Here is a 23368-nt window from a genome sequence, read left to right as displayed (position 1 = left end):
CGTGCACACGTCACAGTTTCCAAAGATCGCTGTGTGGGCCACCCCATGTAGGCTGATCCCCTCCAGCAATTTGTACTGGGTCTGCCAGGTTTCCTGCCCCACGTGTCATCCTCCTCGGGCATTTCCAGCGCTTCCTCGCCGCACTCCGCCGCTCTACCGCCGGAGAAGTAAGAGAGAATGCTCCACCGCTTCGTGACGCTGCTGTCCGCCGCGGCACTGGCCGCCGTGTCGGCCGCCCCGCTGCCGGGCCTGACCTTCAAGCAGCCGTACGAGGTGGTGGACTCGGACGGCCGCCGCCAGATCGCGGACGGCGTGCTGTACGGCGGCAACACGGAGGTCAAGAAGAACTTCATCCGCTTGACGCCCGACCGCCAGAGCAAGCGCGGCCACATCTGGAGCAAGGGCAGCATGGACAGGGACGAGCTGGCCACGGTCATCACCTACCGCATCCACGGCCAGGGCAAGAAGTGGTTCGGCGACGGCATCGGCCTCTGGTTCACGCACGAGCCTCAGTGGAAGAACGGCGACAACCACGGCTTCACGGACAAGTACGTGGGCTTCGGCATCGTCCTGGACACGTTCCACAACGTGGAGCACCGCGGTGGCCACAAGGACGTGACCATCCAGGTGAACGACGGCACCAAGCGCCTGGACGACCTAAACGACGAGAGCAAGATCGGCTGCGACGCCGCCTTCCGCTACCACGCCAACAGCGCCAACTTCGACCCCGTCTACAGCTCGTCCCGCATCCGCGTTAAGGTTAAGGGCACGGCGCTCGAGGTGGACGTGGACCCGAATAACGCCGGTACCTGGACCGAGTGCTACCGCGGCAACCTGCCGTTCCAGAGCGACTGGCTCCGCCGCGCGACCTTCGGCATCTCGGCGTCCACCGGCGCCCTGGCCGACAACCACGACATCCTGCGCGTGCAGTCGTTCGACCAGATCAACGACGCCGGCCTGGGCACGGTGGACGCCGAGACGTGGTCGCACAACTACTCGAAGGACTTCGTGTCGCTCATGGAGAGCGACGTGTGCGACCAGTCGTGCAAGGTGACGATCCTGGAGAAGTACGTGACCAACTTCCAGGTCGAGACGGAGCACTGGTTCGAGATGCTGCGCGAGCAGACGGACAACACCATCAACAAGCTCAAGGAGAAGGAGCGTCAGAACCAGCGCAAGATCCAAGCGTTGACGGACCGCATGACGACTATGATGGACAAATCTATTGGACTAAAGGCCGCCGAGATGCGCTCCAAGGTGAACGAGAAGATCGCGACGGAGGTGGAGGGCGAGCTCACGGTGGCGCGCTCCAGCTGGCGCCTGCCCTTCTTCATTATGCTCGTGCTGATCGCCGGCGGCGTGGGCGTGGCCTACCAGAAGTACCGCAAGCTTGTCAAGAGCCACCTGTACTAGGGCCCCTTAGCTGTTGAATGTGGTCAGTTGTAGTGTTCGCCAGGCGGGGCAAGTGAAGCTAGCGCTGGCGCCTCCGAGTGTAGAGGCCGCAATTGCATAAGTTTCTTGGCACTTGGCAGCAAATAGATACCGGACAATTCAAAGTCTGAAGGGCTCAGCTTGAAAATCTGTGACGTGTGAAACTCATTCGATCGATCTTGCGTGTGGACAGTTTTATTTTGCTGTCGTGCATTTGTGACGCCATTTGCCAAGAGCTGCGACGATGGGGAAGCGCACGCGCGTGGGCGGCTTGCTGCTGCTGCTGGTATCGGCCCTGGCGCTAGGCTACACGTTCTGGGAAGAGCTGCAGACGGCGCGCGAGACGCTGCAGCTCACGTACGCGCACCGCTCGCTGAGCGCGGATCGCGATGCGCCGCTCAAGAGCGTCACGGTCTTCCGCAACGGCTACTCGACCGGCGGCGTGCAGATGGAGCTGAGCGCGGAGCTGCTTACCGCTCGCACTGCGGAGGGGGAGCTGGCGGCGTATCTGTCGCAGTTCGTCGCGGTCGAGGGGCTGCACGAGTCCGTCGAAGCTGAAGACGGCGAGGAGAGGGAGAACGAGAAGGAATACACCACACCTGGCGCCGTGGCGGACCGCGTGTTCAACGGACAAGGAGAACTGCTGCAGACCTACGCGGACATCCTGTCGGGTGACCGACTGTACCTCGTGGCGCCGGGGCTGCACTTCATGTGGCCCTTTGTAGAGCTTGGCCACCGCGTGACGGTGACGTCCAAGGCCAGTCCGACCAAGGAGCCGGTGATCATCGAGTCCATCTCGGAGTCCCCGCGCACGTTCCGCCTTCACAACTTCTTCAGCGGCGAGGAGGCGGACAAGTTGGTCCAGCGCATGCTGGAGATCGATGACCCGGCAAACAAGCTGCAGCAGTCGTATGTCGGTCCCAACGACAACAAGAACAAGAAACAGTTGTCCAAGCACCGCACGAGTGAGAACGCCTTCGACACGGTCTCGGAGACTGCAGTGAACATCCGCAAGCGCGTCTTCGACGTGTTGTCGCTTGGAGAATACCAAGACGACATGTGCGACGGCCTTCAGCTGCTGCGTTACCAGCAAAAGCAGGCGTACATCGCCCACGAGGACTATTTCCCGTTGGGCCCGGTTCTCGACGACGACTTCAACTTCGATCCGCACAAGGGAGGTTCCAATCGCTATGCGACCGTTTTCCTCTATCTTTCGGACGTTGCGCGTGGTGGCCAGACGGTGTTTCCACTGGCAGATATGCCGAAGGACCTTCCGGCCGAGTATGGCCACCCGTCGAACGCTGCTCAGGACTACGAAGCCACTGGAGCCGAGCTGTTTGAGCCGGGTAGCTGGGAGATGGATATGGTGCGGAAGTGCTCTACTAAGCTGGCGTCGTACCCCTCGAAGGGCGGCGCTGTGCTGTTCTATAGCCAGAAGCCGAACGGCGAGCTGGACCCGATGTCGCTACACGGTGGTTGCCCCGTGCTGGAGGGCACGAAATGGGGTGCCAACCTCTGGGTCTGGAACAGGCGGCGTCATGGCTTGGATGTTGACGACAGTGCCTGCAAGGTGACCTTCACGAACCCGACGTCCCGTGAAGTGGGTCTCTATTGGTCTGGCACACTCATGACCACCCTTGCAGCGAACGGCGGTAACATCGTGTACAACTCGTTCACAGGCCACCAGTGGGTCCTCAAGGACGGCGATAACGTTCTGCTCGAGGTCCTGGTCGATGCCAAGGATGGCAGCGAGCAAACTGTCACCGTTCCCGCAGCAGGTGAAGAGAATTCTGCTGCGGAATCCACGGCTGAGTCGACCGAGAAACCCAACACTAACACCAAGGCGAAGACGAGCGATAAGGGCAAAACCAAGGACGAGCTGTAGACGGCAACTAGCTCGTATTGCATGTGTCATCATCATCAAAAGGGGTGCAATTATCTTTACGGCATTGTGTTCTTCTCTGGGCTCTAGGCCACGCGGCGTTTCTTGCTCTTGCTGCTGGCGTCGAAGACCTTCTCAAGTAAGCCGTTCTCGCCCAGCGACTGGTTCTGTTTGCTGCTGGCGGGCGCCTTCTGGTGGAAGGTGCGGCGCACCTGCTGCATGGCGTCGTGTGCTGCGACCCCGTCCTGCTTCTTGTCGGCCTTGCGCGCCTCCATCTTCTCGAACTGCTTGGACTGGTCCACGCGCTCCAGGTACGCCTCGTTCTCCTTCTTGGCCTGCGCGATCTCCATGCGCAGCTTCTGGTCGCGGATGCGGCTCTCGTACGCGATCTTCTCGGTCAGGTGGTCCCATTTGAAGCCCTTGAGGTACTTGAGGTTCCACATGTCGTCGTGGTAGTAGTCGCGCTTGCGGCCGCCGATCTGCGTCGTGTTGAGCATCTTGGCCACGCGCTTGGCCACCTTCTTGTCCTCGAACTCGATCCAGCCCTCCGTGTACTTCTGCCGCCGATTGCCACCCGCGCTCACGCGCTTCTTGTGCAGCACCTTGTCCTCCGGCACCAGGTAGATGCGGTTCAGCTCGCCGTACTTGGCCAGCAGCGAACGCAGCTTCTCCGGCTTCATGAAGGGTGGCACGCGCGCGATGTACACCACGCCGCGGCGCTCCGCCTTCTCCTTGAACTGCTCCATCTTCTCGCGCGACAGGCCGGCGAGCGCCTTCGCCCTGGCGGCCTTGGGCTTGGGCGCGTCAACTTCCAGCGTCGACATGGCTGCAGCTGGAACGCAACTCAATGCTATTGACTGGCGGCACACCGTTTCGCGTTTGTGTACAGGTTGTGTGGAGAGTACACAGAGTATACACAAGTTCAACTACGACATCAGTTTGATGCGCATTGAAGCTATTCTCACAACGTGTCTGGGTGTATTTACCTACTTGTTTATGGTGGTGTTAAATTAATGGGAGTATGTGCAGTTCGTGCAGAACGCAACGATAGATAACATGCCGGCCGTTCGGGTCCAGATATTGGTACTTGTGTGTGAGCGAGCCCAGCTTTTAGTCGCCAAGGAAGTCGAACTGCGAGCAGGACGCCACGATCTCCTCCAACGAGTTGGTGCTCCACATCTGCGGCCACGCTGAATCGCTCACAGGCTCGTCGTAGTCCGCGAAGATCTCCATGATGTCGCCCTCGGTCTTAGCGCCAAGCCAGGCGGCGCCGGCGTCTAGTGCCAGCGAAAAGAGCGAGTCGTCCGCCACCACCGGCGCGAACGGGTCGCTGTTAATTGTATTTGCACCTTCGTCAGCAGAGCGCGGCGAGTCAGACTGCTGCTTCACCAGCACGGGGGCGGGCGGGGGCACAGAGAACACGGAAAAATCCGTCACCTCGGCCATGACAACGTCTAGTTCTGGCACGTCCTGCTCGCGCGCTGCTGCAGGCTGCGACTCTGCTACGACAGAGGTTGCTGCTGCCTGTTTCTTGGTCTTCTTGGCTTTGTTCTTGTTGCGCAGCCCGCGCTGCTGGCGCTCGTGCTTCTGGCGGTACTTTTGCGCGTGCGTCATGGTCTGGCGCGAGTCCTTGGTGCCCACATAGTCGGCGATGGCCTTCCACGGCCCGGACGGGAACACGTCCAGCGCCACGAGGAAGCGCTCGTGCTCCTCGCGCGTCCAGGCCTTGCCCTTGTTCTTCTCGGCGGTCGAGCGCGCCTTGTGCGCCGCCCGCAAAGCGCGCGAGCTCTTGCGCAGCGTCTTGAGCAGCTGCGAGTCGGAGGGCGGCACCGCCTGCACCAGCTCCTTCTGCACGCGCTTGGTGATCGTCATGGCGGCGGGACTGAGTGAATGGCTGTGCTGAGTGTGCGGCACTGGGCAAAATGAGAAGTGGCGTTGCCCGCGGCGTGCGCGTTGCAGTTTGACGCATGTATCATTCACGGGTCTCAGTTGCCTTTTGTGCCATGAGTGACGGTCAATCGCTATTTTGGCCAATGGTAGGCGCGTCGCAATAATGTATATTTTATGCGATAGATACACTTATCAACGATCGGGTCAGGTGACAGCAATTGTGACCATGTGATGATACTCTAGATCACAGGATTATGGCTCAATAGAGAGAGTTTATCGCATTTTGGAGGTCTCTCTGGTCGCATATGGTGGGCGGTAAGGGGCGGGTCGCACCTCTTCTCTTTTTGGCTCTTTTATAGCTAATAAAGTGGAGGTCGGGTCACAGCACATTTTCGCATTTCCCTTAAGAAATTCACATCCAAGTCAGTATAACTTTTGCTCACAGTTAAGCATGGCCAGCCTCACAGAAGCAGCCGATCTAGGAGACGCCCAAGGGGCAACAGTGGAGAGACCAGATGAGCGCATAGAGTGGAGCGATGCTCTCGTGGAGTCGCTGTTGTTCCTCCGGATGCACAAGTACGGCCCTGCCTTCAAGGGCTCGAAGAGCAAAGCGCAGCTGACTGCAGCCTGGACTCACATTCTAGATGATTTTAACGAGGAGAACCGCCGCTCATGCAAAGTATCGCAGCTCAAGAACAAGTTCCAGGGGTTGAAGACCACATTCAACAACATCAAGGCCAGTGAGCCCCAGACCGGCAATAGCACGGAACATCCGCTCGAATATCCTAGCATCTGGCCTACGCTGATCATGTACTTTGGCGATCTGAGAGGGATGGGAAACCGTGACTTCGGTCAAACGGGCTCCATCACCTCGGAGGCTTCACCCTCGCCAGAAGGGCAACCGCGCACCATTGTCACTGAAGGCGCGGCCAACAAACGTCAGGCTCGAAAGCGTAAGATGGATCTGGCGAGCGCGGTGGCGTCGATGGCCGAGTCACTAAGCTTACGATTGAACTCAAACGGGACATCTCATGACGTTCAGCTGCTTATGACCAAGTTGGCTCGAATGGAAGAACAGATCACCGCTCTCGTTGTCAATCAACAGAAAACACTCCAGCTGATGCAAGCCTCCCTTGATGGGTCTCGTCAAGTAAACGCTGCTATATTGGCCTTCATGCAGAGTACTGCTGATAACGCTGTCACTACAACTACACCTGCAGGAACTGCTCAACGCGACAAGCAAACAGGTAATCTCTAATTGCGTCGCGCTTGTCGCGAGCTGGCTTTTCATGTCCCGCCACTTCTTCTGTAGCCCACCATGCTCGGTCGATCTCCATCCAGTCTTCTATAGCCACAGGAGTAAGTGCAGGTGTTCCATCGAGGTCGATGATCCAGTTGTGAAGTACAAGGCAGCCTTTGATGATCAACGCCATGTCCGTAGGCGTTTGTAGTGACAGATCCGATTTGAACACTCTAAACTTGCCTTTGAGCCTTCCAAACGACTGCTCCACCGCAATACGTGTTCTACTGTGCACCAAATTATACCAACGATTGGCTCGGGTCATCTCCGCGAGGATCGGATACGGGGTCAATACATTAGTGAGAAGTTGATAACCCGCGTCTCCAACGAGGTGCGTTCCGGGGGGAAATGTATCGAGCATCTCGCGGGCAAAAATTGATCGATTAAATACGGATTTGTCGTTTTGAGCTCCGTTGCGTAGCGAATATGCCATGAATCGCTGGCGGTGGTCCACGACACCCATCATGTTAAATGCCGGATACCCGCGACGGCAGTACCAGCCGTCATAGTCCGCAAAACGTTTTACTCGTATTAGGCACCCGTCCACAGCCCCAACAACACCCGGCATGCCACTGACGTGCTCAAACTCACTGCAAATCAGCTCCCAGTCAGACGCCCGCGTCGGTGGCGTGATGGTCCTCTCGACCCAGGTCTCCAGCACTGCAAGCACTTGGTGGATAGACGTCACTGCAATCGTTTTCCCATGGCCAACTAGCTCAGCTGCCTTGTACATGGAGCCTCCGTGTGCTAGATAATTCATAGCGATCGCAACTCGTGTGGAAATGTCCACCTCTGCGTTGCTTCCCAGCGGAGGTAGAACGGTGGCCCAGCTACTCGAAACGCGGCGGCATATCTCCTCAAATGCATCACGAGTGCAGCGTATATGCCGTCGAAACCAGCCCACGGAAAAGACTTGTTGGGACCGAATCATATCCCAGTCAGCTCGCGGCACGTTGTACTGGTGTTGCGGAGGCTCGGGCCACGTGCGTTTGTCGGAAACAACGACGGCAAGCACACATATCGAGGCCGCTGCGCATGCCAGAGTCGTGTCGCCTGGATTCATGCCGAGAGAGAATGACAAATGTTACGATAGATCTGTCAATGCGTGTCTATAGCAGAAAAAGAGACCAAAAGACCTCTGCTACCTCTTGTTGGGAGTGTACATGCAAAAGGAGGTGAGGGGTCGTTTGATTGGCGGGTTCTCTTTCTGCGACCTCTTTTTTTGACTGCGACCCGCCCCTAACACGTGGTTACCGCTTCACTTGGTTTTCGTATGGACAGGTTCACATGAGCAACTCAAGCCAGGCATTTATTTTTCACGACTTGTGATACGCAATGGCGCCTGGTGCACGCTGAAGTCGCTGATAGACCACACGCCCAGGACTAACAAGACCGCAAGTGTATGTACAACTAGAATCGGACCTTCATTCTTTTTCTTCCAAAATCCAATTACAGGCTCAATTTTCAAACAATTTGAACAATAATAAAAGGGGGGAAGGTTTCACTTCACCACTTTCATTACTCTTCAAATTGTTTCTTACTTCGAAGTATCTATTGCTGAGCGTAGCAAACAGCGTACTGAGTTGCCTCGACTTGCCCCGTGTACAAGCGACAGCATTATTTTAATAATTAAAATAATAGTAACAGCGAGTCTGGGGGTGGCGTTAACCGTGGTCTCTTTCAAATCCTAGTATGTAAATTTATGATACCAACGAAACCGAAGCTGATGTTGCATCGCTCTGTGTTTCCAAAAACAAACCGACTTAGACTATAAATCATTTCGACGCACTTCAGCTGCATAGAATTCCGGCCTACTTCGATATCTGCATGAAATTTTGCAAGTCTGATCCGAAAAGTGACGTATTCTTTCGCCTCTATTGGTCAACTCAAACTGGAGCGACGTTATTAATACTACGTACTTGCAGATCCACGATCCCAGTGATCCGAGATGTGGGAATGCTCCACCGAAAAATATCAACAGGCGAAAACACAACATACAAAACGTAAAACACCACCAGGACGTTCCAGTATCCTCGATCCCAAACGCAGTTGCTTGCTCGGATCTCGCGTGCACGTTCCCGTATCTTTGTAATTATTAGAGCTTGTCAAAGTTGAACACTAACTTCACTACAACTGTACTCCTTGTAATGAAGACAATGCACGCATAGCTTTTCTGGATTCAAAATACAGTGTATTTACAGGTTCTTGTCTTGCTTGAGTCTCTTTGAGGAAGCAATGCAGGACTCTGGCCAGTGGCAAAGGTTAGTAGCCACTCAGACAATCTCGCTGAGATTTTTTTTTCTCGTGTAGCCGATGCGTTCCTTCGCATCTGCCAACGCAACACCCCCCCTGTCCAAATAAATATCGTGTTTGGAAGGTCGCATTTAGTTAACACGTGCTTATGGCCCAAGATTCCATGGCGTCCATCGGCGCGCTGGCTGCAAGCCACGTTGCTACGGCTTGCATGCGCGCGGCAGCGGCGCGGTGCCTGCCACACGAATTCGCGGACCCTGAGCTTCTCTGCTTAGTGGCCACGGCGTGCTGGGCTCGCGCGGCGTTTTCGAGCGGGCTTGCCTTTGATTCTCGCAGTTACGGCGGTTCAGCAGCCTCATCGTCGCTGTTTTCCGCGCAGTCGTCGAGTGGAATGCGCTGTGCTGTGAAGACAGTGGGTGATCCGGGTGCGCTGCTTGGTGTGGTTCAGCTGCTGGGGTACTCAAACCGTTCGTCAGAACACGCCGTTCGAGAACGGCCAAGATCCAAGTTGCACTGAAGCAGTCGCAGCAGAAACAGAAGCTGCGATGGGTACACGCTGCTGCTGCTGTTGCTGCTGCTGCAGGTGGCGAGGGGATACATGTATAACCGAGTCGAGCGTCGGACCGACAACTCATCCTGCTGCTACTGCTGTACGAGTCCTAAAAGATCCCCGACTGGCGCCCAGAGGTCGTCGCCTGACATCTCTCTTCGCACCCAGTCGTCACCCGCGCCTGTCTTCTGTGACGCAAGGATCGCGGGTTCAGTCAGTCTTCGCTCAGAAAGCACCTAGGTACACTTTCAGCCTCCTACGGCCTCCTCCAGGGCGCTACATGTCTAGTTTGTAAAGCCAGGATCAATCTCAGTTCGCATTTTACCAACCACTATACAAGCGGGCTTGGCACTTTGAAATATTTCAAATCAGCATCATCGACCTGGTTCACCCGTCGGCCGCCAACCCTCAACCATGAGCCGCTCCACGCACAAGGACGACAAGGAGCGCTACCTCACGTATTCGATCACCGTACGTGCAGCGAACAAGGACAAGGGGATCGAAGAAGAAGTGGTGACTAAGAAGATGCCGAAGTTTATCGACGGTGGCCCAAAGGACTTCTTAGACTGGGTCTATCACTTCGACCAGCTCGCCTCTCTCAAGCACTGGAACGCCGAAGACAAATTCCTGAATACCACCATCCTACTGGAAGGCGATCTCCGAGAAGCGTTCGCTGACGCGGCCATCTCAGACGATGACGTCCGCATGGACGAGGAGTTCACGCGCGCACTCCGCAAGGCCTCTATCGTAGTGCTCCCGGTCGACTACAGCGAAAAACTACAAGAGGAGTTGTGGGAGATCCGCAAGCCGCGCACCGAGTCGCTGGCCGAATACAGCAAGCGGTTCCGCGCACTCGTGCGTATGGAGCATACTCTGGCCCGACTGAATGAGAACTCGCCGATGTGCGAGGACGCGCTGTGCCGACTCTACAAGCGCGGACTGCCCTACGATTGGCAGAACAAGTATGACGCTAGTGGTCAAGTCTACACTACCGTCGCCGCTCTGGTGCCCTTCTTCGAGCGGATTGAACAAGGTGAACAGCGCCTCCATCGCGCTGGCAGTCAAGACAAGGGAAGCCGTCATGACAACTCTCGCGGCCATGGGCGCCGCAACAATAACAACAACAGCAACAGCACCAGCTATCGCAACGGCAACAACAGCAACAGCAACAACCGTCAGCAACACCAGCGAGGAAGAAACCCTGGACGAGGTAACGGCAACAACAACAGTCACGCCTCCAGCAACAAGTACTGTACCTTCCACAGGACGACGACCCACAACACGGCTGACTGCCGAGCTCTGCGCCATGACAACCAGCAAGAGGAGCATCAGCAAGCAGACCAGCGCCGCGGACCCCGTGCAGCTCAGCCTCCTCAACAGCACCAGCAGACAAGAGTGGTACAACGCCAAACGGAGGGAAGCTCCAGCGACGACGAATATTTGTTTGTGGGACTGAACGCGTCTCCGACCAGCTCACCACCTCCAATGCGCGTGATGATCAAGCTGGAAGCTGGCAAGGATCGTTTTCAAGCTCTGCTCGACAGTGGCTGCTCGCGCAGCATCGTCAGTTCCGCGTTCATGGAGCTATTGCAGCAGAAACAAGGGGCAACACTTGAGCATTCTCAGGTTTCCTTCCGTTGGTCAAGGGAAACACTAAAAGCACCGGGGCTACGACAGTCCGGTTCCGGATCCCACAGTTGAAACGCGATTCAGTGATAATCCATAAGTTCGAGGTCCTACCAACGCTGCCCGACGATATGACAATAGGCCGCGATTTAATGGGCGCTCTCGGACTCGTGATCGACTTCAAGAACGGCCGCATCACGTGGGACGGAAGCGAGCTCGTCGTTCGCACCACGGAGCATGGCCCTGCAGCGCAGGACAACGCAAATGATGACGCTACGCTCGATGAAGACGACGAGCTATGCGCCGGAGATGACTGCGCCACGACACCAGAAGATCTGTTGCCGCAGCACCTCGAAGCTGCTTTGGAGCACTGTTATTTGAAACTGCTCGAAGAATATGTGGATCTGTATAGTGGACGACTTGGCCGGATCAGACTGGATGACTATTTGCTTCCTCTACGTGCTGACTACACGCCTTCGCATGCAAGGCCTTACAGCGTTCCTCGTAGTCAAGAAGAAGCCGCACATCGTGAGATCCAGAAACTCCTTGAAGAGGACGTTATCGAGCAGATCTACGGCTCGGAGGCAGCGGCGCCAGCATTCTTCTTGGTGAAGCCCAACGGATCACTTCGCCTCTTGGTTGATTTCCGTGAGTTGAACAAGTTCCTGCGTCGGTCGCCTTACTACGTGCCCAAGATTCGTGAGATCCTGCTCCGCCTCGGCAAAGCTAAGTGCATGTCTACGCTGGACGCGAATATGGGCTACTTCGCGCGTCGATTGGCGAGACAGAGCCGAGCAGCGACCGCTTTTTGCCTCCCGTTCGGCAAATTCCAGTTTAAGCGGTTGCCCATGGGCATTTCGACTGCGCCGGACGAGTATCAGGCGTGCATGGAGAGGATTCTCGGCGACTTAGACTTTGTGATTGTTTACTTGGACGACATCTTGATCTTCTCCGAGAACCCAGTCGAGCACCTGGAGCACCTGCGGATTGTATTCGACCGGCTCCGCCAGTATGACGTCACTCTCAACGGCAAGAAGTGCCACATTTTGCGCGATCGTGTGGACTACCTCGGCTTCACACTCACTCCCGAAGGAATTCAACCGCAGACGAAGAAGGTGGAAGCGATACAGCAGATCGCCGAACCTCGCAACAAGCGCGAGCTGCGCAGATTCTTGGGGATGATCGCATACTACCGTGACATGGTGCCAAATAAATCAGCACTGACCGCTCGTCTTAATCGTCTGACATCGAAAACCTGTAAGTTCACCTGGACTCCTGAAGACTCGGCCGCCTTCAGAAGTATCAAGGAAGCGCTGGCTCGGAGCGTGTGGCTAGCCTTCCCGGATTACAGCCGCCGCTTTCACGTGTTTGCAGATGCCAGCGGACATCAGATCGGCGGTGTTATCGTGCAAGGCCGGAGGATCCTCGCATGCTTCTCGCGGTCCATGACCGACACGCAGAAGAAATACTCTACCATGGAATGGGAGTTGTTGTCCGTGGTCGAGATCCTCAAGGAGTATCGCACGATGCTATTGGGTTTTCCTGTGGTTATTCATACGGACCATAAAAATTTGTTGTTCCCACGCGAGACATCGCTGAGGGTCAAACGCTGGAAACTCCTACTCGAAGAGTACCGATTGGAAGTCGTGTACATCCCTGGTTCGCAGAATATCGGCGCGGATGCATTTTCTCGGCTGCGCTACGATTTCGTGAAGCAAGTTAGCGAGGAGGAACTCTGCGCGGTCGAAGAAGAAGAAGTTGCTATCGACGGAGCTGTCGTGAAGAAGCATCAACTGGGCGACGCAACCTGCAAGAGTATCATCGAACAACTCGAGAAAAAGCAGGCCGACCCCGACTACGCGTTGCGCCCCGCTCTCGGCGTCGTTCTATTGCACCACCGAAGCAGAATAATGGTGCCCGAGTCGCTACGTGCCGACTTGGTGGAGATGTATCACTCCTATCTACTTCACCCGGGTGCAGACAAGCAGTACCACACGATGAGCGTTTTCTCGCAACGATTGCAAACGTGCGAAGCTGCATGGTGGAAAGCAGAACTATGGACATCTACCACCGACTCCTGTCTCCAACACCGATCGTCCCTTTGACGTCGTCCACGTTGACTTGCTGGGACCAATTTCGGGAAATTTCTACTGCCTGACTGCTATCGAACAACAATTTCGCTGGCTGGAAGTGATAATCCAGCGCGGCAAGACGTCAGCCACCACGGCTATCAGCTTTGAAAGAGTTTGGCTGTGTCGTTATCCGCGGCCTAAGCGCGTCGTGCACGACCTAGGCCCCGAGTTTACCGGCGACGAGTTCCAGTTGCTTCTGAAGTCAATGGCGATCAAGGACAAACCAATTACGGCAAAAATCCTCAGGCGAACGCTATCTGTGAGCGCGTGCACCTGGAATTGATGAACATCTTGCGCGTGCGCCCTGATCTGCATGACCAGCTCGAGACGGCACTCGACTACGCCGCGTATGCAATCCGTGCCAGCTACCACAGCATCCTGCGAGCGTCTCCAGCGCAGTTGCTGTTCGGCGAGGACATGCTCACCCGCCATTTGCACTTCGCAAACTGGAACTACCTCTCGAAGCAAAGGTTCATGGCGATTCTACAGGACAATGACCGAGAAAACCTCAGACGCGTGCAGCACTTCTATCGTGAAGGCGACACTGTGATGCTGCGTATTCCCGCTCGAGAACGCAAGAAAACGGACCCAGTTGCCAAGGGCCCATTCGTGATTAAGACCGTGTTTGACAACGGCACTGTCCTCCTGGACACGGGAGCCACGGAATACCGGACGAACATCCGACGTATATTCCCCTGTTAAGTCGGCTCCACCGTTATCCTGGCATTCGGGGAGAATGACATCTCTCTTCGCACCCAGTCGTCACCCGCGCCTGTCTTCTGTGACGCAAGGATCGCGGGTTCAGTCAGTCTTCGCTCAGAAAGCACCTAGGTACACTTTCAGCCTCCTACGGCCTCCTCCAGGGCGCTACATGTCTAGTTTGTAAAGCCAGGATCAATCTCAGTTCGCATTTTACCAACCACTATACAAGCGGGCTTGGCAAGTCTCTACGTTGAAAACTCGGTTGAAGTCGTCGACGCCAATCTTGGAGCTGACCTGGTGCTCCACTTGACCTGCGAACGTTGCAAATAAGTCATGTACGTGCTGCTCCAATGCAGCGCGAAGCTTGTGCAGGTCCCACGAATTGGCTTCGAACACAGACACGTCCAGCTTGGAGCTCTGCAGGCTGAGTAGCGACGCGACGTCCGCCTTGTGGTCCAAGTGCGCTGCCACCTCGGATCGCATGGTGTCCATCTGAGCGTCCACATGCGCCAGTGACACCTTTGTGGACAACGCGGCGTCCAACTGAGCGCGCGTCACGACCGACGCCATCAGCTCAGCTGTTCGAGCCCGCTCTTCCAGCGTGAGGCGGTTGGCAGCTCGCAACTCGTGCACCTGCGCCTTGAGGCGGTCAACTTCCGCCCACAGATAGCGACTATCTGCATGCACAGACAGATAATACTCACTCTAGCATGAAAAAAAAAGATAAACCACGACAGTCAAGGGCAGACCTTGACGCACCTGCAATGGCCATGTGCGTCGCCTCCATTATCACTTCCCAGGAAGTATCGGTGCAGTATTACTCACTACTCGGCGACAACTATTTTACCACACGGTATTATTAGCTGTCGACTGTCTGTCAGAGCAGGTCGAGCTTCTCGGTGGGCCGGATCGGCCACTATTGCCGAAATGGCTTCAACCAGGTCAGAGAAAGGGATCCGCCGGTGAGGTAGGTGATCGAGCGCGTCGGAAGATTTCCACCGCAAATACATGTACGCTGCACGCCCAATGGATATGCGCGTTGTCACCTTCACTTCAAGCCCGTGCTCAGCTGGGTTTTCCCGTTCCTGGCAACCATTTGCTGTCTTCCTGTCCGCGCGCTCTACAACTTTGTCGCTCGCACCCTACAACTTTTCCGCTCTTCACGCGACTTTCGCGCGACATTATCCGAGGTTTTACCCGCAAGATCCCGAGGTTTTTCGCGAGGGGGGAACAACGACAGACAACAGCAGCCGAACGTCCGGAGCCGCACCGCAGCGCCTTCCTCGCTCGCTTGCGTGGCGCCCTCCTCGCTCACCCGCGCTTCCTCTCCGCGCCGCGCACGCCCCGCGCGCTCGCTCCTGCGTCCCTCTCCAAGCCGCCGCAGATCTCCCCTCGTCGCCGCGCGCGGCAGGCTCCCGCGCTCATGGATTATGAATTGGTGCGTCCAAAAAGTTCAAGTCAAGTCAAGAATGAATCGCACCGGCAGCCCAAAACTCCGCGCCGCAATTCAAGGTTCTAATATTTTTTTTCTTATTTGCTTCTTTGTTTTCGGGCACATGTCGCAGGGCGACGAGCAGCTCCTGGGCAAGGAGTCCGAGCTGGCCAACGGCCCGACGTTCGAGGACCTGGCCATCGACGACAGCCTGAGCGACCTGCAGCGCGTCACCAAGTACGTGTGCAGCAACATCGCGCTGCAGCGCGTGATCCACGTCAAGATGCTGCACGAGACGGCGCGCAGCGTGGGCTTCCAGGCCACGTGCGACCAGCTGCTGCCGCTGCTGGAGCCGCTGGTGTGCGACGTCGAGTACGTGGTGCGCCAGCACGTGGCGCTGCAGTTCCCGCCGCTGTGCCAGTTCCTGGTGCAGGCCGAGCCCGACGCCGGCTACCGCGTGCTGCTGGACAAGCTCATCCCGCTGGTCACCAAGCTCGTGTCGGACGACCAGCACGAGGTGCGCTCCGCCGCCAGCGAGAGCCTCGTGGACATGGCGGCGCTCGTGCGGCCCGAGGACCAGGGCCAGCACGTGCTCACGATCGTGCACCGCTGGCGCACGACGACGACAACGAGCAGTTCCGCATCTCGGCCGTCACGCTCTACAACGGGCTGGCCGAGCACTTCGGCGCCGAGCTGTGCCAGCAGTTCTGCGTGCCCGAGCTCATCTCGCTGTCGGAGGACCCGGTGTTCCGGGTGCGCAAGTCGACGGCGCTCAGTTTTTCCAATGTGTGTAAGACAGCAGGTGAGGAGCTGAGTCGGGAGAGGCTCATCCCGGCCTTCCAGAGACTCGCCAAGGACGACATTTGGGGCGTCAGGAAGGCCTGCGCCGAGTGCCTGGTTAGTGTTGCGTTGGCGCTCGCACCCGCAGACCGCGGGCCGCTGCTGGTACCGATGTTTGAAAATTTTATTGGGGATTCGTCCCGGTGGGTTCGCATGGCAGCGTACCAGAGTTTGGGGCCGTTTCTGGCGGCGCTGGAGAAGGATCAGGTTACGGACGAATTGGTGGGGCATTTCACGAGCATGGCAACGACGGCGGCGTCGCAGCTTGGTGGAAGTGGCGAAGTAGATATTAAGTTTCACTGTGCGTTCAATTTCCGGCGGTGGTGAGCATTTTGGGAGCAGCCGATTGGCTAAAGCTGTCGCCGACTTTCGAGTTGTTGCACAATGATACGTTTTGGAAGATCCGGCGGTCATTCGCGTACTCATTGCACGAGCTGGCACGGATTCTTGGTCAAGGCATCACGGAGACGCAGCTAGCCACAGCGTTTGACAGTTATCTTCATGACGTACAAGACGTGCGGCTAGGCGCGATGCTGCACTTTGCCGACTTTTGGAGAATGTGTCACCGTCGTTTCGTGAAAGTTATTTACCTGTTCTTGCTGAGTTCGATTCTTTCGACAATACTACCAAGTGGCGTTTTCGCGAAGTGTTGAGCGGTCAGCTAGCGCAGCTGTGCCGCACTTTTACACCGGAGGCAACGTTTTCCGTAATTAATCCGTTGGTGTTCAAGCTCGTCACAGACCCAGTTGCCGTGGTGCGAGAGGAAAGCTACCACGTACGTGCACCGATTGATTTTCTTTCATTTCTTCTCGTCAGCCACAAGCTAACGTTTTTGTGACACTGTTTGCAGGCATGTCCGCTGCTAGTAGCACGTCTGAGTTCAAATCCAGAGTGGCTCACTGCCGTGGTTGAGAGATTCGTGACTCTTGCGAAATCTTCACATTATCAGGAACGACAATGTTTTGTAAAGATATGCGCGTCTTTCCTGGCAACTACATCATCTGAAGAGCAGTCTCAAGACGAAGGCAAAACACCGGAGGAGGACGTGATGCCTATCAATGCTGTTCGCGACTTTTTTTCGTCGAAGCTTGCATCTGCGTTTTTCACGCTAGCGTTGGACCCGGTTTCGAATGTTCGCGTTGTATTCTCGGAGACGGTGATGAAGCACCAGCAATTGTGCCGCGAGCACCCTGATTGCCCGGATGTATTGCGAGAGATTTTGAGCACCGATTTCGCGAATGCCGAGAATCTTGCTGCTGTTTTGTCTGAACGTGTAAACGGACAGCGCGAAGCACAAGCAAAACTAGACGGAGAGGCCAAGAGCAATGTAGAAGCGGAAGAGGTAAAACCTGAGGCGTCTGAAGCGACAGTATCTGTGGAATCAACAGAGGTTGGAGCGTCTGCGGTTCCTCCTCCAGCCCCATCATTGGCCGTCCCACCAGTAGATGCAGGAGAAGCTCCTCAGCCTGCATCGTTGGTACAACCAGGGGAGAGCGCAGAGGCAGCTTCTGAGCAGGCATCGCCGATCGATGAGTCTTCGAATTCGTCCTCTGCAGCCTCAACACAACAGCCTCCGTCCGTTGAAACAAACGGAGAGGCGTCAAGTCCTGCAGAAGCAGACACATCCGAGCACCAAACAAAAGCGCCTGAACCCCCCGCTACGCAAAGCTTACAGCCGTGAGCGGGGAAGAATGACGAATGGATAGATAAATCTAAACAGTTTAGAAGCAGCGCGTAACTCGACGAACAAGACGCTGCGTGAAGATGTTAAATGTGTGCGCATTGAGTTTCTTTCTGTATCCTGTAGCTCTGCTACGAGGTGGAGTCGCGCTTTATTCTCTGCAGTAGGTAGCGAGTGCGCAGCAGACTTTGGTTAGAAGCATGATTGCTGCACACATGCAATTCATGCAGCGGAAAACGTGCGAGTTCGTTGATTTTAATCCTGCCTCAAGTATAAAAAATTGAGCTTCAAGTATTATAATATATTTACATCACTTTCCACAAAGACAAACTAAGATACTTTGAAGTAAAGCGAGGAGACTCGATTATCGTTTAGCTTCTCAATTGGCAACGAGCCGCTGCTCCAATCTTGAGGCTAGCTGCTGTGAGGCTACCGACCCATAGCCTTGACCTCTCTTGAGTATATTCAACAAAGCTTCGTTAGTGTAGTGTGCCTTTAGAGAAGCCAGCATCATATCATCTGCGCGGTTGCTGTTCAGCTTAGTTGCATACGCAGCCCAAACGGTCACCGCTCCGTTTTTGAAAAGATCGCTCCCTTCGTCGTTCAATTTGAGCAGACGGAAGACATCATCTAGAGTTTTACCATTCACCATCCAATTTGTGAATTGGGCGTCCTTAACTTTGGCAACGAAGTCCCACAGAAAAGTCGATCTAGTCGCCGTAGGTAACATTTTGGCCAAGATAGCCTCGTGGTAGTGAGTCACTAGTGACTGAAAGACCATTTTGCCTGCAAGGTTCTCGTCCAGCTTGATTGCGTACGAAATCCACATGTTCACCAGATGACTTTCGAAAAGTTTGGTTCCCTCATCGTCAAGCTGAAGCAGGCGAAATACATCGTCAACGCTTTTGCCGGTCGCGACCCAATTTGTCAATTGTGCGTTCTCCAGCTTTTTAATGATCGCGACTGTATTGGTATCGGATGTTTCTTCCGCAGCAAGGAACATCCTGGTTAAGCTGGCTTCGTCGTAGCGTGCTAGTGGTGACTGGAACATTATTTTTCCTGCGCGGTCCTCATGGAGCTTGGTTGCGTACGATGACCAAATATTCACCGCAGGGCTATGGAAAAGTTTGTTTCCCTCATTGTCAAGCTTAAGCAGACGAAATATATCGTCAACGCTATTATCGTTCATCCTCCAATTGGCGCGTTGAGCGTCCTGAATTTTATTCTTCATAGTAGACGGTATTGCTGCGAATAACATGTTGGCCAAGGTGGATTCGTCATAGCGTCTCTTTAGTGACCGAAACATCATCTCTCCATCGCGATTCTTGTTTCGAATGGTTGCGTACGAAGTCCAAAGTTTCGCGGCCGGGCTCTCGAAAAGTTTGCTTCCTTCTTCATCGAGCTTGAGCAAGCGAAAGATCTCCTCAACAGTTTTGCTAGTGGCCATCCAATGTGTGAGCTGGAATCCCGAAGTCGATCAATACCGACTTTTATTGATCGATCCAATGATTCGGTGTTTTGAGCTAACATTTTGGCCAAACTGGCCTCGTCGTAGTGAGTCATCAGAGACTGGAACATCATTTTTCCTGCGCGGTTCTCGTCCAGCTTGATTACGTATGAAATCCACATGCCCACTACCGGGCTTTCAAAAAGTATGGTTCCCTCATCGTCAAGCTTGAGCAAGCGAAAAACATCGTCAACGTTTTTGTCGGTTGTCATCCAATTTGTCAGTTGTGCGTCCTCCACTTTGCTAACAATTGCTACCGTTTTGCGATCGGATTGTCTTTTCGCAGCAAGTAACATGTAGGACACGCTGACCTCGTCGTAGCGTTCGTTTAGAGACCGAAACATCTTCTCTCCGGCGCGATTCTCATCGAGTTTCTTTGCGTAGGATGCCCAAACATCCACTGCCGGGCTTTCGAAAAATTTGGTTCCCTCATCGTCAAGCTTGAGCAGGCGAAAATATCGTCAACGCTTTTGTCGGTCGCCATCCAATATGTCAGTTGTGCACGCTCCAATCTTGTAGCAATTGTCGTCGTCTTCAATGATTTTTTCGCTTCAGCTATCATGTTGGCTAAGCTGCTTTCGTCATTGCGTGTTAGCTGCTTCAGTGACCGGAACATCCTCTCTCCTGCGTGGTTGTTATCGAGTTTCATCGCGTAGGATGCCCACACGTTCACGAGCGGACTTTCGAAAAATGTACTCCCTCGTTCGTCAAGCTTGAGCAAGTATAGGACATCGTCAACATTTCTGCCTTGGGTAATCCAATTCGCCAGTTGCATTTCTTCAAGTTTTGTGGCAATCACTTTTGTATCATATGACTCCTTCGCCGTGACTATCATCCCGGCCAATTTGTCATCGCCGTAGAGACCCGTCATTTTTACAATAAGGTTTTGATCCGCTTTAGAGACCGTCGGGCGGCGCACATTAGCTCTCGTTGCCCATTTCCGCAAATCCAGATTCTTGAATAAATCTGGCGTGTGTGCTGTCAAAACTGGAAGCAGTTCATGCCGACCATTTGGTTTCATCTTTCCCAACATCTTTTTGGCACTATCAACAATTTTATCAACAAACCCTCTTTCCTCACCGTTGTCGCCTCGATTGCCTTGGTTCGTCACACTTGCTCGGAGTCGCCGATAGAATTCCACACCGCCTTGACGGCTTTGGCCACCATTGAGATCTCGATACACAGTTCTTGCGTTGGTGTAGTGTGTGAATCATTTGGCCATCCGTTTCCTGCAACGAGCATCGGATCCTGTAGTTGCAAAACCTCCGCCTGGTGGCAAGAGGCACTAGACGGTGGTTACCTAGGGAGCACTAGGAACAAGCATGGTCGAGTAGCTGCAGGAAAGGCTAACTTTTAAAGGACATCTGAATTTGCATTCCAGAGCTCAAGTCGACTAACAAGCAAGGCTGTCGCCGACTCAAGCTCTAGTTCAGGCTGTCAAGACACTACAAAGTATACTTTAGCTGTGTTCAAGCAGCATGGCGGAGCCAAGTCCGCCAAAGCGAAGCCGTGCCAACACGGACGGCGACGCGAGAAGCAGCAGTGTGAGGCCCAAGGGGGTTACGCTGCAAGAACCACCGCTCATCACAAGCTTCGCGCATGAAGCCCTGGTGAAGTGGAAGCACGAGCGGGTCCTGTATGAAGATGCAGTGGAAAATCGCTGTGCGGAAACGGGAGAGGCTATCGCCGCCGTGCGAAGGCCCGTGCTGAAGAGCATAAACAAGAGGTTGTTGAAGTCGTTCTCGGAGTTCGAGTTACGAATTCCTGTTGAGAACATCACCGAGGAGATGCTGACTGCAGCAATTGATCACATCCTTGGCAGCGTGATGAATGATGCTACGCCGGACGTGATGGGGATCATGGCACAACACTTGAAGCTGGACCTGGGGCAGAAGGACGTGAAAGCACGCATCCTGGACTACTTCGACCGTATGGAGGAGGTAATTGAGGTGCACGGTCTGGGCAAGATCCTAAAAAACAATACGAAGTTGAAGTGCAAGATCATAGTGGAGAATCTGAGACCCGGCACACTCAAAGATCAAGTCAAGCGGGCCATCGAATATGATCCTGCTCTCAAGGCAGACTTGCACCGCCTTTTTGATGTCGTGAAGCATGAGGCCATCAAGAACCAGCAGGCCTTCGACTTGTATCAGCGCATGGACAAGCGGGACAGTGGCAACAAGGACAACAGACACAAGAAGCAGCTTGGTCATGACAAGAAGCAGTTCAACTATGACAAGAAGCAGGTCATCAATGACAAAAAGCAGGGCCACCATGACGATCGAAGACCAGCACAGAGGCCAGCGCACAGGAAGCGCGAAGGTCCACCGCCGAATGGTTGCCTGCACTGCCGACGTGGTGATCACTGGCTGGAGGACTGCCCGACTGCCGACGAAACGCAGAAGAGGGAAGCATTGAGGGCATACTTGGAGAAGAAGAAGGGTGGTCCTGAAAAAACGACGGTGAAGCGCCTAGCAACGAGTGAATGTATCGGTGATCGAGAGGTCATTTTCAACGATCTGGTTGTAATGCATTATTGTTTGGACAACGGCACGACCTACAACATCATTCCGCGAAACATCGTCCAAGAGTTGCAAATCCTGGACCCTACTGTGGAGCCTCTGAAACTTGACACTCCAGTTGAAGGAGTAGCTGTCGGAGGAGCTCTGATTACATGCACAGAGTTTGTAGATCTGGATATCGGACTGCAAACTGTTGCTGGACGCGTGAATTTGCGTGGGCTGACCTGCATTATCACCGAGACCCCTGAAGAAGAATTCCTACTGGGCAAGAGGACGTTGAAGGCTCTCGGCATCGACGTCGACGAACTTCTGGCAGGACTGGTCACCCGGGGAGTTGCTGATATTGATCCGTTCGATGATGAGCGGGACTACAAGCCTATTTCTGGACCTGATGCTGATGCCATCAAAGTGCGTCTTCGTGAGATGGTTACAGAGGCAGTGAACAATGGGTTTCCGGCTGAAAGGAGTGAAGAGCTGTATGCAATTGCATCAAAAAGGGACATTTGGCGTCTACAAATTAGCGATGACCCCCCAGCTCGACTTACACCGTTCACGATTCGACTTAAGGATGGAGCGGAGCCCTATCGCTGCAAGCCCAGGAAATATGCCCCTGCGCAACGAGATTTCCTGCGTCAGTTCAACGAAAAGCTAATTGCCATCGGCTGGGCCTACAAAAACCCTGAGAGTCGTTGGGCATGCCCAGCACTGCCTGTGCGCAAGCCCGGCAAGGAGAACGAGTGGAGACAGACGATTGACTTCAGACCGGTTAACGCTCTCACGCAGCCACTCGCAGGTGGCATGACTAACAATGAGACTCATCTGGAGGATGTAAGGGGCAAGGAGCACAAGCAAACAGCGGATTTCATCAAGAGTTTTTTTCAGATGGCCCTTGCTGCTGAGAGTCAAGAATGCCAGTCATACATGGCTGCTGATGGTGAAGTCATCACGCCAACTCGCCTGCAGCAAGGATCTGTCGACTCCTCCCTGCATTTTCAGCAGTCTATTGAGAAGGTGATGCGTGAGAAAAATCTTCTGTTCGAGCACGTACTTGTTTGGGTGGACGACCTACTCATATACGCACGAACAATTGATGAATTTCTCGAGACTATTGATTTGATTTACTCGCAGTTGGAGAAGTATGGCCTGTTCCTAGGAATGGACAAGACTTGTTTGTACACCAGAACCGCGAAGTGGTGTGGCCGTGTGCTGACCAAGGATGGTGTGTCGTACGACTCGAGCAAGATTCAAGCACTGATTGACATGCCCGTGCCCACCACTGCTGGGGCACTGCAACAATTCTTGTGTGCTGCCGGTTGGATGCGCAGCAGTTTGGTTGATTTTGCCCGGATGTGCAAGCCCCTGCAAGAACGACTGGACAAGGAGCTGGCTGGCACCCGTCGAACCAAACGTGTAGCTGGCAACATCTCTATAGAGCTGACCCCAGATGAAATTGAAAGATTTCAACACGTGAAGAACCTGTTACAAAATGCTGCCACCCTTGCGCTACCAGACTCAGCAGGTACCATCTGCATGTACAGTGATGCGAGTGACGAGGCTGGAGCATCATCTTGACGCAAGTGAAGGACTGGGATAACCGCACACCGGTCAGAGACCAGCATC

At 54.6% G+C, this 23368-nt stretch overlaps 10 protein-coding genes across 11 annotated transcripts; 7 read left to right on the top strand and 3 right to left on the bottom strand.

Moving 5' to 3' along the window:
- Nucleotides 1–177: 177 nt before the first annotated feature.
- Nucleotides 178–1413, top strand: IUM83_11411 (putative lectin; the record flags this gene model as incomplete). The annotated part of the gene is made up of 1 exon (XM_067935968.1): nt 178–1413. One exon carries the CDS (start codon nt 178–180, stop codon nt 1411–1413), a length of 1236 nt encoding a protein of 411 aa, XP_067781796.1.
- Nucleotides 1414–1675: 262 nt separating this feature from the next.
- Nucleotides 1676–3316, top strand: IUM83_11410 (RxLR-like protein; the record flags this gene model as incomplete). The annotated part of the gene is made up of 1 exon (XM_067935967.1): nt 1676–3316. One exon carries the CDS (start codon nt 1676–1678, stop codon nt 3314–3316), a length of 1641 nt encoding a protein of 546 aa, XP_067781773.1.
- An 83-nt stretch (nt 3317–3399) lies between these two features.
- IUM83_11409 (pre-rRNA-processing protein ESF2) lies at nt 3400–4137 on the bottom strand (the record flags this gene model as incomplete). The annotated part of the gene is made up of 1 exon (XM_067935966.1): nt 3400–4137. The coding sequence occupies one exon, from the start codon at nt 4135–4137 to the stop codon at nt 3400–3402; it is 738 nt and encodes a 245-aa protein (XP_067781834.1).
- A 286-nt stretch (nt 4138–4423) lies between these two features.
- Nucleotides 4424–5185, bottom strand: IUM83_11408 (Myb-like DNA-binding protein; the record flags this gene model as incomplete). Its single annotated transcript, XM_067935965.1, has 1 exon — nt 4424–5185. One exon carries the CDS (start codon nt 5183–5185, stop codon nt 4424–4426), a length of 762 nt encoding a protein of 253 aa, XP_067781797.1.
- A 4535-nt stretch (nt 5186–9720) lies between these two features.
- Nucleotides 9721–13037, top strand: IUM83_11407 (the record flags this gene model as incomplete). Of its 2 annotated transcripts, XM_067935963.1 has the most annotated exons (3): nt 9721–9777; nt 9895–10339; nt 11020–13037. In XM_067935963.1, the coding sequence occupies 3 exons, from the start codon at nt 9721–9723 to the stop codon at nt 13035–13037; spliced, it is 2520 nt and encodes an 839-aa protein (XP_067781690.1). The 2 variants fall into 2 exon arrangements, with proteins under 2 accessions (XP_067781690.1, XP_067781691.1); XM_067935964.1 differs by lacking the exon at nt 11020–13037 and having other exon boundaries at nt 9721–11007.
- A 309-nt stretch (nt 13038–13346) lies between these two features.
- On the top strand, nt 13347–13766 carry IUM83_11406 (Pol Polyprotein; the record flags this gene model as incomplete). Its single annotated transcript, XM_067935962.1, has 1 exon — nt 13347–13766. The coding sequence occupies one exon, from the start codon at nt 13347–13349 to the stop codon at nt 13764–13766; it is 420 nt and encodes a 139-aa protein (XP_067781689.1).
- Nucleotides 13767–13976: 210 nt separating this feature from the next.
- Nucleotides 13977–14553, bottom strand: IUM83_11405 (uncharacterized protein; the record flags this gene model as incomplete). Its single annotated transcript, XM_067935961.1, has 2 exons — nt 13977–14443; nt 14526–14553. 2 exons carry the CDS (start codon nt 14551–14553, stop codon nt 13977–13979), a joined length of 495 nt encoding a protein of 164 aa, XP_067781688.1.
- Nucleotides 14554–15189: 636 nt separating this feature from the next.
- Nucleotides 15190–16324, top strand: IUM83_11404 (Protein phosphatase 2A regulatory subunit A; the record flags this gene model as incomplete). Its single annotated transcript, XM_067935960.1, has 4 exons — nt 15190–15204; nt 15332–15760; nt 15835–16181; nt 16246–16324. The coding sequence occupies 4 exons, from the start codon at nt 15190–15192 to the stop codon at nt 16322–16324; spliced, it is 870 nt and encodes a 289-aa protein (XP_067781687.1).
- Nucleotides 16325–20704: 4380 nt separating this feature from the next.
- On the top strand, nt 20705–21878 carry IUM83_11403 (uncharacterized protein; the record flags this gene model as incomplete). The annotated part of the gene is made up of 2 exons (XM_067935959.1): nt 20705–21646; nt 21873–21878. The coding sequence occupies 2 exons, from the start codon at nt 20705–20707 to the stop codon at nt 21876–21878; spliced, it is 948 nt and encodes a 315-aa protein (XP_067781836.1).
- A 41-nt stretch (nt 21879–21919) lies between these two features.
- Nucleotides 21920–23320, top strand: IUM83_11402 (putative retroelement; the record flags this gene model as incomplete). Its single annotated transcript, XM_067935958.1, has 1 exon — nt 21920–23320. One exon carries the CDS (start codon nt 21920–21922, stop codon nt 23318–23320), a length of 1401 nt encoding a protein of 466 aa, XP_067781692.1.
- Between the last annotated feature and the right edge of the window lie 48 nt (nt 23321–23368).

This window comes from Phytophthora cinnamomi, assembly GCF_018691715.1.
Source record: "Phytophthora cinnamomi strain GKB4 chromosome Unknown Contig114, whole genome shotgun sequence".
NCBI lineage: Eukaryota > Oomycota > Peronosporomycetes > Peronosporales > Peronosporaceae > Phytophthora > Phytophthora cinnamomi.
The sequence above is the reverse complement of the archived record's forward strand: the minus strand, read 5'-3'. Positions and strand labels throughout refer to the sequence as shown.